Source organism: Lutjanus erythropterus, chromosome 9 (genome assembly GCF_056507025.1).
Source record: "Lutjanus erythropterus isolate fLutEry1 chromosome 9, fLutEry1.hap2, whole genome shotgun sequence".
Taxonomy (NCBI): Eukaryota; Metazoa; Chordata; class Actinopteri; order Lutjaniformes; family Lutjanidae; genus Lutjanus; species Lutjanus erythropterus.
The window spans coordinates 36,169,675-36,188,891 of NC_139325.1; the positions used below are offsets into that span (position 1 = coordinate 36,169,675).

The 19,217-nt window shown below is 41.6% G+C and overlaps 1 protein-coding gene across 1 annotated transcript in view; it reads right to left on the minus strand.

Moving 5' to 3' along the window:
* col6a4a (collagen, type VI, alpha 4a) overlaps positions 1–19,217 on the minus strand; it is a 79,714-nt gene that overhangs the window by 30,294 nt on the left and 30,203 nt on the right. The window contains exons 4-16 of the mRNA XM_084727473.1: positions 18,519–19,127; positions 16,271–16,858; positions 13,860–14,429; positions 12,195–12,815; positions 11,472–12,032; positions 10,236–10,793; positions 9,151–9,729; positions 7,926–8,504; positions 7,469–7,821; positions 4,480–4,558; positions 4,196–4,341; positions 2,030–2,122; positions 953–1,006 (exon numbers count right to left, since the gene is read on the minus strand). Coding sequence (XP_084583599.1) covers positions 953–1,006; positions 2,030–2,122; positions 4,196–4,341; positions 4,480–4,558; positions 7,469–7,821; positions 7,926–8,504; positions 9,151–9,729; positions 10,236–10,793; positions 11,472–12,032; positions 12,195–12,815; positions 13,860–14,429; positions 16,271–16,858; positions 18,519–19,127 — 5,390 coding nt within the window. The remainder of the gene's footprint in view (positions 1–952; positions 1,007–2,029; positions 2,123–4,195; positions 4,342–4,479; positions 4,559–7,468; positions 7,822–7,925; positions 8,505–9,150; positions 9,730–10,235; positions 10,794–11,471; positions 12,033–12,194; positions 12,816–13,859; positions 14,430–16,270; positions 16,859–18,518; positions 19,128–19,217) is intronic.

A 19,217-nucleotide genomic window follows, 5' to 3' on the forward strand; every position in this document is an offset into this window, starting at 1 on the left:
ACAGCTTTATAGTCATGGTGTGGACGCCACAGTTACAGCTGTTGGTGTGGACGGTCCTCCACGCTTCAGCTGTCCGAGGATCTGAGGCTCGCCGAATCAGGAACTACTTTAAAACCACTTTTCAAATCTTACCTTTTAAAAAAAGCCTGTTATTAACTCTAGTGCACCATTTTATTGTCAACATGTCTTTTTATTATTCCTATTTATCTTTATTGTTGGGATGGGCGTTATTACTTCATTTTCTACTGCCTGATTTTTTTTTTTTTTAATCCTGACTGTACGGTGAAAAGCACTTTGTAACGTCGCTGTATAAACACCGACACTGTGTGAAGAAGAATAGAGCCTAAATAAAAATATATGTGACGTATTTATCATAGATTTTCACTACAAATCATTTTCATTGTTGATTAGTCAGTGATCATCTTGATTGTTTGTTTTCTGTTAAACTTTGCATCCTGTTTATTTCAGTGTGTGAAGCTTCATCACCAATTATACATTTCACACTCATCGCTGCTCTCTGTTTGACAGAGCTGGATCGATTTCTTTATTGATAAGAAGGAATAATCACCAATCATCTCCTCTACATACGATCTAAGAAGGTAGTACTCTTTTTTTAATTTCCATTCTCCTGTGGTTTATATTTTTTTCTGTTCCTCTCTTTATATACTTGTGCATGGGATGTATTTTCTTGACTGTCATTATTTTATTTTATTGTGCAGCACTTTTCTTTAAATGTGCTTTATAAATAAACTGGACTTGAACTAATGAACCTCAGATATCCTGTGTGTGAAGTTCAGATGTCTCACGTTTCAGCAGCAGAGCAGACGATGTAGAAAAAAGGAGAATTTTCTTTTCTTTGACAGCAGATAAGAACAAACCTTCATCTGCAGCTGCTGGTTTAATGATTCTCTGGTCAAATATTATGTTTGAAATGAATAAATTAAACACTTACAGGGACGCCCTCCTCTCCAGGGAATCCAGGGTAACCCTTCTGTCCAGACAAACCCTGTTTATAACACACACACACACACACACACACACACACACACGCAAAAAATCACTGAAATTAAAAAGGCAAAATATTTACCAACATCCATCCTAGTCTACATGTTCTATATTTAAAAAAGGGCTTTTCTAAGCTGCTCTTATTTAAATATACATTACTTCTCTTCCTCAGCAGGTGTCTGTCCTCAGTCACATTATTCCTTGCAGTGTTTTACTGATTTTGAACTAATTCTGAACTGATTCTGAACATGAGGCGGGCTGCACACCAACATTTCAGTCAGTTGATGTAATTTTGTTTGACCACTACTTGCTATGTTTTTAAGCCTGTTAAAAAACACAGATCAGAACTTTGTGTTTTCTTCTTTCCTCTCCAATTAATCATCTGATGACCCCTGATGTTTATCCGGTGACCATTTGGAGGGCCCTCACCCTCAGGTTGGGAGCCCCTGAACTTAACTGTATGTACAGTACTTCCACCTGCAGCAGAACTGACAGTATCATGTTACTCTGATGCATCAGTATGAACAGTCTAATAATGTCTCATAGAATCAGCAGGAGACATTTTACGCACAGTCTGTACTTTTACTGCATGAATACTGCTTAAAATACTACTGTACCTTTATCACTGATACTTAAACTACATGAAGCTTAGAATACTACTGTACTTTTACCACATGAATATCTTTATTTAAGTAGGATTTTGAACGCAGGGGCTTTACTTATAATTAAATAATTGTTTTGATACTTTTACTTTAGTAAATGACCTGAGTACTTGATCTGCCATTGATTAAAGAGTAATTCTTTTCAGCCTTGAGAAAAAGAGATGAATGCACTAAACATTGACCTTAGAATGTCTGGAAAGTGAAGAACGTCTTCTTCTCTGACTGATCTAAAGGTCAACCAGGTCTGCATGTGTGTTTCTGCTCGCTCTCCGTCCAGACCTGCCTTCTTATCGCTTCTGACACGTTCTCCCAAATGTTTTGACATAATGTTTAAAGTTCGAAGGTGTGCGTATTTTACTCACCTTCGACCCCGAGGAGCCCCGAAAGCCACGGATTCCTTCATGTCCCGAACATTTGCACATGACGTTGCAGCACTCCCTATCTGACACGGTGTCCTGCAGAGAGAGACAGAGACAGAGAGACAGACAGCAATGCAAAGTTTACTGCCTGTAGAATCAATAATATTTTACATTTAAAAGGTAAGATAAGACTAGATATATAAGATATGATACAATGTTTCCTTATTAATCCCACAACAGAGAAATTCTGCTACTTAAATCCTTGAAATATACATTGATCTCTGGATTCTTCTGTACAGTTTTTAGTCGCTCCATGAAGTTGCGATCGCAACGATCAATGCAAATTCAACCAATCTCTGTCAATTCTGCATGATCTTGCAATTTTGTCCAATCACCACAATTTGCACACAAATCTGACCAATCATTGTAGCTTCTGCCAAGTTCCACCACTCATAGCAGAAAATGACAAACAGGTAAGTCTCAATGAACCGACTCAGTGTTTCATTACCGCTGTTTTGTTGTTTGTTTGTATTTTTATTTTGTCCTGAAAAGAACTCAAGGTTTATGATTTTTTTTCTGTACATTGTTATATTTGATTATTTTGTGCTTGTTGTTTTGACTGAGTTTCATCACCAAAAAGATTTTGCTTCCTTGTAAAATAACTCACAGGTGCAGCTCTTGATTTACAAATAAAGTAGATTTTGTTAGTATTTTTATAATCCTGAGGCTTTTTGGCAAAGTTACTTGGAACACTGAGAACAGAGAGCTATTTTATTCTTCCTGGAACATGTTGCTTTTGATTTTAATAGTTATTAAAAAAACATTTTTTTCTTTCAATTTCCACTTCAACTTCATTTCATTGCAAAAAAAACACCTAGAAATATAACATGTATCATGTTTTTTTCTTTGGAAAAATCGTGAAATCAGGAATTTTAGTCTGCAACAATCCTGCTGCAAAAAAGCCTGTAAAGTCCTGGAGGGACTGAAGTGTAACACCTAAAAATGGTTTATCAGATACTGTTGAGACACTGCAGTCAGACAGGCCTCTTATTAAATCAGACTAACTGATGCCTGCTGTCTTTATCCTCTTGTTCAAACTTTCAATACAATATTTATTACAAAAATAAATAAATAGATACAAAATAGTAGGTATAGTTTTTTTCTAATAACAAATGTAGTTTGTTTAGCTTGATTAAACAAACAATAACCTATAAATAAACAGGTTATAAATGAATGAGTACTTCTTAAAAAAAAGGACACACTTCTGTCAAAAGTGGGACAAACATTCCACTAAAACCTCTGAAGTTTACTGGATTCTTGTTTTAGTTTTGTTTGCCAATGGCTATTCTTAACATGGTGAGTAATTTACATATTTTCTTCCACCAACACTCCCCTGAGGCGCTTTTCTGATTTCCATTCATGCAAGAGGACAAGCCGGGACAGGAAAACCTTTTCTGAACCGATGAGTTTCTGCCATTCTCACCATGCTGAGAAAAGGATCCATCCATCAGTTTAACCTGAACATTCAGCAGTCATCTACTGGAAGAAAGTGACGGATGCCGGACTGATCGTGAAAATATTTCTGTTCCAGAGCATTAAGAATAGCTTGCAGTGTGGAGCCACGTTAACTGGAAAGATTACCAGTCATCTGTGTTTGTGTGGCAGCTTACAAACATCCAGATAAAAAGCATTCAATAAATGCACTGCTAGCTGGCTGATTGGCAGGTTAGCATTAGCGGTGCAATAAGGAAATATTCCACATTATTTGGAAATCCTGTTGTTACTTGTCCTGTCCTGAGTCAGACTAGAAGACAAGCCTCAGTTTCACCTATCAGAGTCCAGTGCAGAGATGTGTTTAGCCTAGCTTAGCACAAAGACTGGCAGCAGGGGGGAAGCTGCTAGCTTAGCACCGTCAAATATTTAAAAAAAGGCTTGTTTTTCTTCAGAGAAAATGTCCCTCCAGATCTTCGCTGTTATTTCACTATTGTCTTTTCTGTTGAAGATCAGTCCAGAAGCCGTAAAATGATAATGATTCTTTCTGATCTGGTTTTCTGTGTTTATACGCCTCGCCACCTGTAACACAGATGTCAGAGGAAAATTGCTGCCGTGTGAATATGATGAGTGGCGCGGCCGTTTTGCCGGTGGTTACCAGTGACACGAATGACTCACAATCTGTTTGAGGATGGTGCTGCCAATGTTCGGCATGCCGATGCTGAGAGGAAGCTTGTAGCCGAATCCTCGGCCAAACTCCACCATCTGCAGCTGGGCGGGGTCACGCGCTCCCTCCAGAGCCACAGTCAGCAGAGCGCTGATGCCTGCAGAAAAAAACACACAAAACAAGATAATAAAAGGTCATTTCTAAACAAAAGGCTGCATTAGCTGCTACGATAATGCACAAACTTCTTGATCATTTAAATATAATTATGTAATGTGTGTATGTTCTCTGATTTTACCAGACTGTCTCAGCAGCTCTGATTCTTCCTCCAGTTTCATGACGTTTTCATCGAGTCCATCTGAGAAGATCACCAGCACCTGATGGACGAGGTCGGTCACATGTCAGGCTGCTTTTAATTATTACAGACCATGAAAACATTTTCTAACCATCATTCAGCTGAAGGTAAAGAAACATCTACACAGGTATTCAGCGCTAAAACGTCATAATCACCTATTTAAACAGGGAGAATGAACAAGGGGATAGTAGTGTCATAATCTGAAAAGGTTTGTAAGATAAATGTTTTATTACAGCTTTGAAGAGTGAAAATGACGACAGGTCATATAGAGCGCTGCAGGAATGAGTCCTAAAACTCCCGGCGCCAGTCGGGACACATGGCGACCACCTCCGGTCTTGAAGTCAGTGGGTTTTTTGAATCAGTTTTTGGTTAGATGCCTGAAATAAGGTCTACAACATAAAATATGTCAGTAAATGCTTAAGGGTTGCTAAAAGTGGCTAAATGAGGCTACAGAGTCACTTTGTGGGGGGGACGCTGAAGTCATGTGACCGTGGTGTATTGTTCGTTTACAGCTTAACGTTAGCTTTTTACTTCTGGTGTTTGCTTCAAAAAAATCATAAAAGTGTTACGACTATAATTGGGTACAAAAGTCTGCAAACTTAAAAAACTTAACTCAGCTCACTCAGTTATTACAGCCACTTCCTCAGAAACCGAAGCCTTGTCCATAAGCCAAACATAATTGGTACATATTAAAACATAATTTGACATTTTAATATCCTTGAAATTGCTGACTAATTCTTTGTATAATCCATACAACTCCTAACATACTGTACTACAGTTTGCCCCAGGGATCAATAAAGTATTTCTGATTATAAATCTGATTCTAGCTTCACCCTCTGCTCTCTCACAGGTAGTTTTTTTTTTTTTGAGGAGGAAGTTACATCAGCGTTTCCTCCTCGTGAACAGATAATGACCAATATGTTTCAGACCAGTTCTCTGTTATGTGATTTAGCAGCTCACAATTGTTGTATGTTGTATTCATAGTAATGTGTTTTTTTTTTCAGATATATTTTAATTATTGAAAAAACAAAATAAACAAACTTTGACACAATAATTTGGGGGACCCTATGCAGTAACTCTGAGGACCACTTAGGGGTCCCGGACCCCCCTGTTGAAGACCCCTGGTCTAGTAAACTGGATGATTAGTTCAAAAGCTAATGTCTTTTATTTTTCAACTTGTGTTTGCTAATGACTTTAATGATTTGTTTAATCCCATATTGGCACCGGATCTGTGGTTTGGCATCAAACGATTTCGCAATGAGATCCAGAATGTCTGAACAACCACAGGAAAATATTTGACAATCAGTTGATGGTAATTTTCCTGATTTCCTGGATATGACTGCCTAAAGTCCTTAAAACTTTGAATCACAAGTCGCACCGTCAGACCCTCTTAGGTCTAACATAATCGGTTGCAGGAAGCAGTCAAATTCTGGATGATGCTGAAGTGGACAGATTTTCCATTTCTTACAGGCAAATTGCATGTTTTCATACTTAAAAATCTGTCTGAGGGAGGTACAGCTTCAATATGCTCCGCTCACTGCAACAGGAAACTATAGGAAGGAGGAATATAATCGCTTTGAAGACAGTGATGAGTGAAAAAAACAGCAGGGATAATATCTCTGGTCTCTAAAGAGTCTTCTCTGTAGAAACTAAGAATGGCTGTGCTTGCCGTTATATTTTTAATGCTACAAGTTAAATGTTAAGCTATTTAGAGCAACCGTTTTTGCAAACAACACTTAAACATTAAATGAAGTAATACGTTAAATGTGCTTCACTTGAGTCACAAGGACTAAATTCCTGTCCGGTGCTCTTAAAGGTGAGATGCTCTTATCACAGACAAACACTGGAGCACACGGACTGAGGGGAAGAAAAAATATTATTAGATCATGTTTCAATCCACACTGCATCTTCACAGAGGACGTGAGTCTCCAGTGTGCATCAAAACATGAGCCTTTTAAGATTTTTTTTTGCATCAGTTTGTGTGCTCCAGCGCTTTTTGGACCAGTCTTCCAAATGTTCCATGTAAACTGGTTATTCTGAAAACGTTACCACAAATTCTAAGAGTACGAGAAAATTCTCAAACCAGCTCCAACTCAAATCTATAAGAATACAGAAACTTGTCGTGTCTCGGGCCTTTACACACCAACAGTGACGTGGATAAGTGGCATGAAATTGAGAATAATTTGACACCTGACTCCAGATCAGGCACAATCCAACTTTGCAAATAAATGATGTTAAAAAAAATCATGCTGCATACAAATAAAATGGAATCAACATCAGTGATGATGATGATGATTCTTTTACTTAATAATAAGAATAAAAAACTAACTACCCGGGCAGAGCCAATATAAATTAACAGAAGAGAGGAGAACCTGAGGTGAGTTTGACTGTTCGGCTCAGGAGTTGAAACTGGACCACAGCTGCTTCATGACAGATTTCAGGATGTCCGTTAGACAATTTAAAGCACTGCTGCAACAGCTGGCACTAAGCATGAAGAGTCATTTCAGAGAGCCAACTGACCCGGAGCGGATGTTTTGCGTAGAGCGCTGAAGCTCGATATTCACACCATCATCATGAAGCTCATCTGTTATTCGTCTCCACACATTGTCTGCGAAACTGTCGCCTCTATACTTTCCCTTTTATCATATAAAACGGACTTCTGGGAAACAAGCGATCCGCCATGTTGGATGTTTTGAATGAACAGTTTGACTGGTCAGATGTGTTCATGTCGGAAAAAGTAAAAGACCCAATACTGGGCTGTAAAATTCCATCGTTGATACTGTATGAAAGCTTGTGCTGGCTGGATACAGATTCAAAAAATAGTATTAAAGTGAAAATAATCGCATGAAAAAAAGTGTCTGGTGTGCAAAGGCCTTAAGACTGGGAAGTGGGAAGTGCGTATGTAAGACTCGGTGCCAAGTCTCAGACTCACCTTCACACCCGCTCCTGACTTGGTAAACTTCTCCCTAAAGGATTTCAGCAGGGCGGTGTTGAAGTACGTGGGCTCTGCCAAATTCATGGCCATGACTTTCCTCACCGCCTCTTCGCTGTAGCCTTCAAAGTTGATGTCATCAATGACACGTCCATTACGGCCGACCACTCTGAAGCCGATGTTGGTCTTGATTGGTGCGGTGCCGGTGCAGCACAGGCCTTGCACTGAGGAAACGTAATGGGCGATCTCTGGCAGGAAGCTCTGGAGCTTGGTGTGGCCACTGATAAGCATTTCACCAGGAGCTCCACTTCTTCGAGAAATATCGAATCCCATGGCAATATCAATGCTGCAGCCTGTAGCAAAAGGAAATATATCTTTACCTATAGCAGGCATAGACTCATATGGTGGAAAAGAAAGCGAGAGACACACAGAGTTTAAGTCATTCTCTCCAACTCACCAGCGGTCTGTCCAGCAGGTTTGGATTTACAGATCGTGTCAACCACCTTTTGCTTGATTTTTTCCAAGCTGCCAAAGTTCTGCACGGTAAACAGCCTCTCGGGTGTGCCAGTGATCTGCAGGAGCTCCAGATCGTGGACGTCTCCAATGCCGATGGCAAACACCTCAATCCCCAGAGCCCTGAGACGGTCAGCTGCGTCCTCCACGTCATCCTGAGATTCACCGTCTGTGATCAGCACCAGATTCTGGGAGATCCCGGCAGATCTACGACCGCCCCGTGACGCCTCAAAATAATCCTTGATGGAATCCAGGGCCCGTCCGATGTTGGTGCCTCCGCCGACCTGCTGCATGTCCAAGATGTGCTCGTTCACGGCTTGTGCAGTGTTGAACTGGTTGAGGTAAAACTCATTCTGAAAAGCGCTGCTGAATTGGGCAAGTCCTACACGCACTAAATCTTCACTGACTTGGAAGCTGTTCACTAATTCTGTTGTGAACTTCTTCATGATGTCGTAGTCTGTTCGTTTGATGCTGCTAGACTGATCGATGAGGAAGACCAAGTCAGCCTTCTGTTTTTCACAAGCTGCCAAAGCAAAGAGAGAAAATTTATCCACATTACTGAAACTAAGTGTGACATTGCTGCTCATCCGGTTCATTTAATTTATTCATGGTAGCTTTCAATAGTCAAATTTTGGAAGTTTTCTTAAAATGCTAACATGTTTTGTGGCCCTGACCCTTCTGGTTGATAAGGCATTATGAATACCATCTACATTAAGCACTTGAGTAAATAATACAGTCCCTCTTAGAGCACAATGGATACAAGACTTATCGACAAAAGGAGATCTTGCCGTCCATCAATCGTTTGGGATTCTATATTCTTAACCACAAGTTTCCAATTCATAATATTAAGTGCAAGTAGCAATATTATTAAACTTTATCAATGAATTCGTGCAAAGCCAGTTTTGCTTTGTTTAGTGTTTCAGTTTGGCTAGAAAGAAAGGCTGGAGAGACATGCTGCTGTTGGTCTTTTTGAATTCTTTCAACACCACAAAGATAAATCTTCCAGGTTCAAGTGAAAAAATGCTCCTTTTTTGTGGCTTGGGTAACCTGACCCTCTAAATCATCAAACGAAAACTGAGTTCAGGCTAGTTTTATGATGCTATGGATTGTAACATATTGTCTGTCAAGATTTAGAACCACTGTGTACAAAGGACACTTTTGCCTCTTACCTGGCTTGGTGGAATTGCAGAGGACATGAGTGATATTCTTGTACAGAGTTTCCAGGGCATCAAAGTTGTCCACATAGAAAACTCTGGATGTGTCTCCACCAGCCATGACCTCCAGCTGTGTCTTGTTGGCTCCTTCAACTCCGATACTGAAGACGCTGATCCCTTTGTCCCTCAGTGCCAAGGATGGCCCAACTAGATTGTTACGGTCAGTAGCATCACCGTCTGTGATCACCATGAGAATCTGTGGCACCTGGCTAGCTGCCCGACCACCATGTTCACTGTTGAAGTACTCTAAAGAGTATGCCAAAGCCTTGCCAGTGTAGGTGTCTCCGTATGGGGACTTCAGTGCTGCTATCGCTTTAATAACCTCTCGTCTGGAGTAATACTGTTTCAGAGTAAAAACAGATTTGGGGTCTGTGGAGAAAAGAATTACTCCAAAGCGAGTCAGGTCCTTGCCAACTGTGGTTTGGTTCACCATCGACTCCATAAACTTCTGCATGCTTCTAAACTTGTTCAGGGTTATGCTTGTGGAGCCGTCCACCAGGAAAATAATATCAGCTTTTTCTGTCTTCTTACACTCTGGGTGGAAATAAAAAGACAAAGAGCAGATGGGGTCAGAGGGAAAGCGTACTGAGAAAGTTGACATTATAATAAATCATTAACTTAAGAGAGTACCTCAACATTTTTTATGCTGGTTTGCCATCATAGTCACCTTCCAAAACACACAAAGCTGTCTTATTTTCAAGTTCAGTTTTGTTAGCTAGCAAGCCACTAACCAGTCCAGCAAAGAGTCACACAAACGACGAGTTTGTTTGTGTGACTCTTACCTACAGTCTTTTTTTCCCCCCAAGGTAAGGTCCCATGGGGCACACCAAAAGGGGAAGGGTCCTCTTTATATTGATGGTGTGGCTACCTTGACTTACTTACATTTACGATGGAATTCCTCAAAGGGTTTTTGACTGCTAAAATAAAATATAAGATCTGTACAGAAAGTGTTTTCTTCTGCAGGATTTGAGGCTTACAAACTGTTATGCTCCCTAACTGAAATGGTTTACTGTTTTAGGCTAGTCCTTGTTTGCTTTTACCTCTCTCTGGATCACAGAGCTCCATGGCCACCTGGCTCTCCAAGTCCTTCAGAGCATCAAAGTCCCTCTCAGCATACATCCTGTCTGGTGAACCGCTGATCTCCAGCAGCTGGGTGGTGTTGGCGTCCACCACTCCAATAGCGTAGACCACAACTCCCCTGGCCCTCAGAGCCTCAGCGGGGCCTTTGACCTCGTCTTGGGACTCGCCATCTGTTATCACTACCAGCCTCTGCCTCATGTCAGGGCGCCCTCCTCTGGAAGCATCGAAATACTGCGACACAGCTGTGATGGCTTCACCTATGTGCGTGCCTCCACCAACTTGTTGCATCCCACCGACGGCTCTCCACAAATCTTCCTTGGTGTAGTAGCGGTTCAGGGGGAACTCCAGTTGTTGGATGGTGCTGAACTGCATGACGCCAACGTGCACCTCATTCTGACCAATGACAGACTTGCCAATGACAGAAGTCATGAAGTCTTTCATTTTCTGGTAGTCTTGTGGATAGATGCTCCCAGAGCTGTCGATCAAGAAAAGGAGGTCGCCTGGTATGTCTTTGCAAGCTGCAGACACAATAACATGGACATGTCAGTTTGGTCACTCTTTTTTCCTGCTTTTATTACCTCAAGGCTCTTCTCAAATGCAAAATGTATCCACACACACAAAATCCTTGTAGTGGTAAGTAAAGCGCAAAACGAGTGTCATAATGACTTGCCATTTATATCTATGATAGAGTCCAGTGATGATGACTGCAGCCTTCAACAGGTTAGAAAATATGATTATGATGCTAGTTGCTTAAGTTGCCGAAGTTTGAAGCTGTAATTTTCATTTGTTTAGCTGTTTTGTGTTAATTTATTGTAGTTGGGTTAGATTTTATTTATCATGTGAATTTGCTGTGTAAGTTTGGTTTGTATTTGGTGTTTATTCATATTTATATATTGAAGTATAGTTTAAACTGCTAACAGTTATAATATATTGTTATATTTGAAATTCAAATTTGCCTTAGCAATGAAAAGGGCTATTTTTTGTGTTTTTTGTAGACAACAATGGGAGCGGGGGAGGTCTGGTGGTCTACGAGTTAGACCACAAACTTCAGATGAAGAACGGGGCATCATCCATGTCTCTCACCCTTCACTTCCTGTCATTTCTCTTAATACTGGCTGTCCAGTGGTGGTGTGTGTTGCCCTTAACTGTCTCATATTGTAGACATGCACTTTGAACTCTAGTCCAGTTTCCCTTACCGTCTTGCGAACAGATGTCTGTGATGATGTCGTCCTTGATGGGCCTCAGAGCATCAAAGTTATTGACAAAGAAAGTCCTCTTTGAGTCGCCTGCAATCTCCCTCAGCTCCTCTTCATCTGCATTCTTTACTCCGATGGAGTAGATGATGACCCCCTGTGCCCTCAGTTTTTCTGCAGGTATCTTGACCTCATCAGAGGATTTTCCATCAGTGATGACCACCAGGTACTCGGGGACTTTGTGACCACGAGTGGCCATTGCTCTCTCAAAGTGTGGGCCCATGAATGCCAGCGCTCTTCCCGTCTCCGTCCCACCTCCTATTTGTCTAATATTCTTCACGGCTTCCTCCAGTGTCGAGACATCTGTGTAGGTTGTCAGATCAAATTCTAAGTTTGGTGAATCTGCATATTTTGCAACTCCCATCCGGACGTGTTGTGGCCCAATACGGAAGGTGTGTAAAAACTCAATGATGAACTTCTTCATGTCATCGAAGTCGTCGGGATAAATGCTGCCTGAGTGATCAATCAGGAAGAAGATGTCTGCTTCGTCTGTTTGTACGCAACCTGGAAAGGCAAAAGCAAAATGATATGAGTTTTTTCCAGTGCATCCCTGCAATAAATACTGATCTATTACTAAAGTTTTATTTAAAACTTATGTTTAAACTATGTTTAAGGTTGATATTCACATAAACAAAGCCAACAATAAAACAAAAAATGGGTTCAGACCTTCTTTGATTCCAGTTCTTCTTGTACTGATTGTGACTGCTTGTCTAAGGATGTTGTGGCACATACTTTTCTGCAGGCTCTGCTCCAATGACTTTAGCTTGGCAAAACTGTCCACAATAAACATGTGCTTATTGGTGGGATAAGACGCCATCTGTTTCAGTTGGACCTGGTTGGCATCTTTGACTCCGACCGCGTACACAGTGACACCGGCTCGACGGAGATTAGCTGCCGCTGCGCTCACTTCGTCCTGGGATTCACCATCTGTGATCACCACCGCCACCTGCTGGACACCCTTGTCTTTTCTGCTTCCTCTTTCCTTGACAAAAACCCTGTCTCGGGTGTAATTTAGGGCGGCCCCGGTGTTCGTTCCGCCTCCGTGATACGGCAGGATTTTGATGAACTTCAGCAGTTCGCTCTTGTCATTGAAGGTGTCGAGGTAGACCTGTGCTGTGGGTCTGTCATTATACATCACGATGCCCACTCTGACTCTCTTTGGACTGACCTCCAGGCCGCTCACTATCGAGTGCAGGAAAGTCCGCACCAGCTGGAAGTTGGGGGTTCCAATGCTTCCGGACTCGTCGACGATGAACACGACGTCCGCCAGTTTGGCTGCTTTGCAATCTGTGAAAGGAGCATATTATCATAGAATCATAATTACCAACTCAACTGTTCAGATTCCTTTCAAGATGAAAGACAGACTGAGATGAGGAATACTCTAATTACTCTAATTTCTTTATACAATCCATAAAATTCTGTTTTGTGAACAACTTCTTGCTGACAGATGAGCATATTTGTACCTCACACATTTTGTCTGACACTGAAGGAGGTTGTAATAATGTTTCTCCTGGGAAAGACTCAAAAGGCAGCGGCGTTTGACGGTGGTGGTCTGTGCAGTCATTAAATACATGTTGAAAAAGGATTCTTTTCACTAACTAACTGATAATGAACTTTATTTCCAGTAATGTAGGATTTTTAAAACCCGCTGTGTCCCGTGGTCGTGTCTCTATCAGCGGCACAGGACGCACCCACTGAGCCGGAGGATGAGTGAGAGGAAAAATCTGAGGAGTGTGAATATTTTCATATCCAACACAGTTAATTATGGATTTATTTCCACCAAACCAGAGCTGGCAATTGTTATAACAGTGGAAAGACAGGACAAGGCAGTTTTAGTGAGTTATATTTTGTTTCTGTCTGTCTAAAGAGTTTAAATGACGTGTGTTTTACAGTATTAACAGGGCAGTTAATGTTTGTTTTATTTCGGTAAAAGAAAGAAACTTGAATTCAAAAGGTGAAGGAAAATAAGTGTGAGAATAGTTCATTTTGTTTATTTTATCACAGCTCACACACATCTCCCTGCCCGTCTTGTTGCGTTTAATTTTTGAGCCACCACTACTTTGATTCTTGCACCCAACAGCTCAGCAGACATGGGCTCATAAAGCATCAAACCTTAGATCTCGCTCACATGTGATTCGTTTGAACTGAGCTACAGCCGAAGCTCGCAATGGGAAATAAAACGGTTAACTCATCTGTCAGGAAGAAGCGGCTCACATACGAGACTTCATTCAGTGGTACAAATGGAAAGAGGTTGATTGTGAAGGTGTAAAATACATTTTCAAATGTGCACTCAAATGATAAATTAATAATAAAAACAAAAAACTTTTTCACCTCCAGTAAGAGTCACCTCTGCTTCCTGTCTTTCGAAAAGAGCCCTCAGTGTCGGCGCAGCATTGATGGTAGACGAGTAGGAGTACGGCGGAGTCGCTATGAGACGCATTTCATTCATAGAAGCACCGACGCTCATCCCCACCACAGTTACTCCAATTGATTTGATCAGACGTGACTCCTTGTAAACGGGATCATCTGAATCCTTCCCGCTAATAACAACCAGGTACTGTCGATATCCGAGGTCCGCCCGGCTTCCTGCTTCACTGATGAACAAGTTAGAGGTGGCGTACTGCAACGCACTGCCCAGGTTACGAGGCTCGTTGGCTTGCAGTCTTTGCTGGCGGAAACGCTTGATAGCGTTCAGGGTCTCCCCTTTGGTTTGGTGAGCATTAAGAAGAAACTCCACCTTGACGTCTGCACCATACTGGGCCAAGCCCATACGGTAGGCCGATGCTCCGATGTTGAGTTGATTGGTCAGTCGGGTGAGGATGCTCCTGACCTGCTGGAAATCTGTTGAACTCATGCCACTGTCCACCAGGAAGAAAATGTCTGCAAACTTTTCTGCCAATGCTGAAAGAAAACACACCAAAAAGAACAGTAAGAAAAAAAACATACGTAAATTCATGTTATAACATAGTACAAATCAGATGCATCTCACTTATAAATTCCAACATACTGATTCATATTTCTCACACCAGAATTAAGGAATATTCCTGATTTCTTCTATCTTGGCAGTCATGTTCTGTGGATAGTACAGGACTCCAAATGAGGCTTGATTCAGGGTGGAAAAAAATGAACAAACATTCTGCCAAAAACAAACTATAATCCTTATCTGGATGCCTACAACTGCACTTTTCTCTCTGCTGAGCCGATGAACTGCGTCTGTTCCCACACTAAACTTGCATAACAGCAAGTTCAACGCAGTTCGTCGACATTTCCTGAACAACTTTCGTCTCTCAATGCTGCATTTTTTGCCTGACACCGGGTTACTGCCGGTTGACCTAAAAATTCACTGGAACCACAATGTGTCACATTAATGACTACAGAGCTCTCATTTGTTATGTCTGCAGGCTCAAAGCGTGTAAAATATTACATGAAAAAAGATATAAGGAACATTTATTTAAAATACTGGTCACATTAACCCAGTAACTGGAGAGCAAACACATGAGGGTCAGTTGCCTCGTCATGCTGAGGACTACTCAGCCTGTGAAAACAGTTGTGTATCTTTTATGAGAAATAATTAGGATCCTACGTTTTTAATTTGACCCACATCAGCCTTTTTAAAAATCTGTCTCTTCTACATTTCTGGAAAACAAACTCTAAAGGAGGAACTGTGTGTGTGAACTCTGTGTTTCCAGTTTTTACAGATTTATACCACAAAAATATCTGAAATTCTTATTTCATTTAGCACAGAAGTGATTCACAGGAAAATACATGTTGCCTAACAACAGGAAGACACATCACACTGTAGTGTGTACAGCAAGTGTGCTTCAGTCAGTGTAATCACCACCTAATTTAATACATTTTCATTTGAAGAAGAAGAGAAGTGCTGGAACTGAGCAGCAGAAGAAGAAGATGATGTTATGTAACATGAAGGACCGCGACCCAGGAACAGAGCGAGGCAGCTCCTCCTGCAGCCCCCTGGGGCTCTCAGACAGGCAGTGGGCGGGGACACACACAGCTAACGTTAGCCACACCGCTGACAGTGATGTCACACACGTAATATGAAGTGATAAAAAACAAAAAATTAAAAATTAAGATTCTGCTTAAAAATCGCTGTGTGTTGAAATATCAGTGAACTTTTGTCAGAAATGCTGCCGCTGGCTGGCAACTATTTTTAAAAACGCTGGCAGGGAAAGAGTTAAACCATGAAGTGTCAGTCCTGCGAATGGTATCGTATGCAATCTTTTATCCAATTTTTTATCCAATATTCAGCCATTTTCTGATAAACTGATAAATACTTGGTTAAAAAAAAAAGAAGTGATTAAATAATAAAGTTGAGCTGCAGCCTTTACTACATTAAATATAAACGAAGAGAGTTTAAAGGTTAATTTCAATATTTTTTCACCCGTCACTCTATTTTCCCATGTTTTGGGGTCTAATTGACCAATGGGGACAACAGTTCTTGAATTTGGTCCAGTATTGATGTAGTAAAGATAATGTCCAAGTTAAAAAATACCAAAGTTACCATTTAGTGGTTTGTAGTGTGTTAAGTGTGTTGTAGCTCTGATCACACAGAATCACTGCGGCCACACCTGTAACCACACCTGTTACAGTGTATTTAGTATGACTGCATGTTAAATCAGATTTACAGCTGGAGTTAAGTTACCCTTAAAGTTATGTAGTTAACATTGCAATATATAGATGTCATTGCAGTATAAATACCTCAGTAGAAATGTCCTTTGCCTCACCTTGCCTCTGATCTTCTGCAGAGATGCAAACAGTTTGCAGCAGACCCTCTGTCAGGCTGTTCAGAGCCTGGAAGCTGTCGATTTTGAACCGGAAGCGATCTGGAGGCCGATTGGCGATGGACTCGAGCTGTGCCAGGTTGGCTTGTCCCACCCCGATGCCAAAAACTATAACTCCATGCTGCCTCAGGCGCTGCGCAGGCCCTGTAACATCATCCGTGGAGTCCCCGTCTGTGAGGACCACAGCGATCTGAGGGACCCGCTGGCTGGCTCGGCTCCCCGCCTCTTTGGTGAAGTACTCCGCCAGGAGGAAATCCATGGCCTTTCCTGTTTCTGTGCCTCCTGCTCGGTAAGGAAATGTGTCCAGAGCAGCCAGCAGGGAGGCCTTGTCCATGTGATCCTTCAGCAGGAACTCTTGGTAAGGTTCAGTGCTGTACTGCGCCAAGCCGATCCGAACTTTGTCAGGGCCGATGTCGAGGCCACTGACGACGTTTTTGAGAAACTGTCGGACCTCCTGAAAGCTAGTGATGCCGATGCTGGAAGAGCCGTCGACCAGGAAGACGATGTCGGCCACGGTGGCTTTAGCACATTCTGGACAGGAAAGAGAAAATAAAGTCAGAATTTGAAGCAACAAGCTGATAAACATCTGATGTCTGATGTCTGTGTGTGTGTGTGTGTGTGTGTGTGTGATTGTGCACCCATAAAACACACCTGAACACAGGTGTTTAAATCCAGTGTGACTTAAATTTTCCAAGAATATGATTATCTCTGATGTTAATTAAAAGAGTGTTGGGGTAACACATTACAAAGTTACAAAGTAACGCATTAGAGTACTTGGATTACTTTTTTGTTGCAATGAGTAAAGTAATGTGTTAGTTATTCTGATTTAGTCACATTTTCAAATAGGCAGTCTGTTACGGTTACAGTTTTACCACATTCTGACCCCTGCAGGACCTGCTGCTGCCTGCAGCTGTCAATGGAGGAGACTGAGAGTGATTCTTTTCATTTGACACGGAGGACAGACAGGCTACGGTCTTAGTGGACACTGTAATCGTGGAATATCCCATGTCAGGACTTGAAATGGATGCATCGAACAGATTCCCTGTGATTAAAACTTTCTTCAAGCCAATACTCCAGCACCGTCCAGTGGAGTGGCCTGTAGCCAGACTTTTTAGCTTTGGAAGTCTCGTCAGATGAACCCACTGTCTGACACACATTTTGAAGAACTTCTCCTGTCTTTATAAAAAAAAAATAAACTACAGAGAACATTCACAGAGTGAGCCCATGTGATTTGAAAAGCCTGTGCACTTTTATAGCCATGTTCTGAGAAGCTAACTGTTTTTTTTAACCTGCCTGTTGAAACATGATGCACTGTGGGCTGCTCAGTTCACTGCAGATCATCAAGACAATATGACTAAAATCCACAAGGATTTGCAAATTGGTTTTCAGTTTTTGTACTACAAAAGTCCTCAAAGGAGTAACTTTTCTCAGTGTAATACAGCCTGCGGGCCAAAACCAGCCTGTCAAAGTGTCCAATCTGATCCACTGTGTGAAAATTTCAATTTTCCAATAAAATGCACTGCTATTCTTGATTTATATTGTCGAAATTGCACTTATTTTTCTTGACATATTTGAGACTGCTCTTTATCTATTTTGTAAACCCTAATCAGGTGAATGTTTTCAGATTTTTTTAATTCTTAATATTTAAAAAAATAGGGAAAAATGAGGTGGCATCAGTTGGTAGAGTAGGCAGATAAAAGCACAAAAGCCCCAAATCGAGCCAAAAAGAGCTGGTGATGGTTTTGACAGTTTCACAGACTCATCTAGACTGTTTAAATTTGAAAGTTTTTTAGGTTTTAGAGTTAACAAGGCAATCAAAGCTCATCTTTGTTTTGTAAAAGCAAGAAATTTGAACTCAGAAGATGATTGGTCGTAAAATGGATTTGAGAATATTTCCTTTTTTGACATTTTGAGTTTGTTTTTTTGATTTTGTTACAGCGTGCACACATCTCTCAGCGTTTGTCTCATCATATTTAAGCACAGCTGTCTTTGTTTTGTGTTTTTTTGACTGGCAGTGGCAGCTGGTATTTGATAAAACCCTCTCTCAAGGCTGAGTATATGAAGGTTTACAGAACTTTCTTGGTCATTGGAGTGAATTCTGAGAAAAAAAAAATTGTCATTGCATAGATAAAAACGATAGTTAATTCAAATCACTAAATCACCACAAACAGTGTGGTATGACACATTTTACCTTGAGACAATTGCAGGAGTTGTCGTTTGGCTTCCTCTACAGTTGTGCAAAGCGTCTGGACGATGCTCTGAGAAATTCCCTGCAGCGCTGCAAAGTCAGACACGCTGTAGACGTGCTGACTGTGCGGCTCATTCGCGATCTCTTTCAACTGCTCCTCATCTGCGTCTTTAATACCGATAGCATACACAACAATTCCCCTCCTCTTCAGATTCTGGGCTTGGGCCTCCACGCTGTCTTGCGATTTGCCATCAGTGATCACCACAGCGATCTGCGGCACGTTCTGGTCAATCCGACTTCCAGCTCGCTCCAGAAAGTGCTCTCTCAGCATGAAGTCCAAGCCTTGCCCCGTCTGGGTGCCGCCGCCCATGTAAGGCAAACTGCTGATGTACTGCAGGATGGCCTCCTTCTTCTGAAAGGTTTTGAGCAGGAACTCGGTGCGTGGAGTGGTGCTGTACTGAACCAGCCCGATGCGGACATGTTCAGTCCCGACGTCGAAGCTGTTGACCAGCGTGTACAGAAACTGACGGATCTGCTCAAAGTTCTCCATGCCGATGCTCCACGACCCGTCGACCATGAAGACGATGTCAGCTACAGCCTCTTGAGTGCAGACTGAGGAGGAAGTTTGTCATGTCATGAAGAGTTCTTGCAGATAAGAAGCCACAGGATGCTAAAAGGAGAGCTCTTACTGCCTGAACAGTT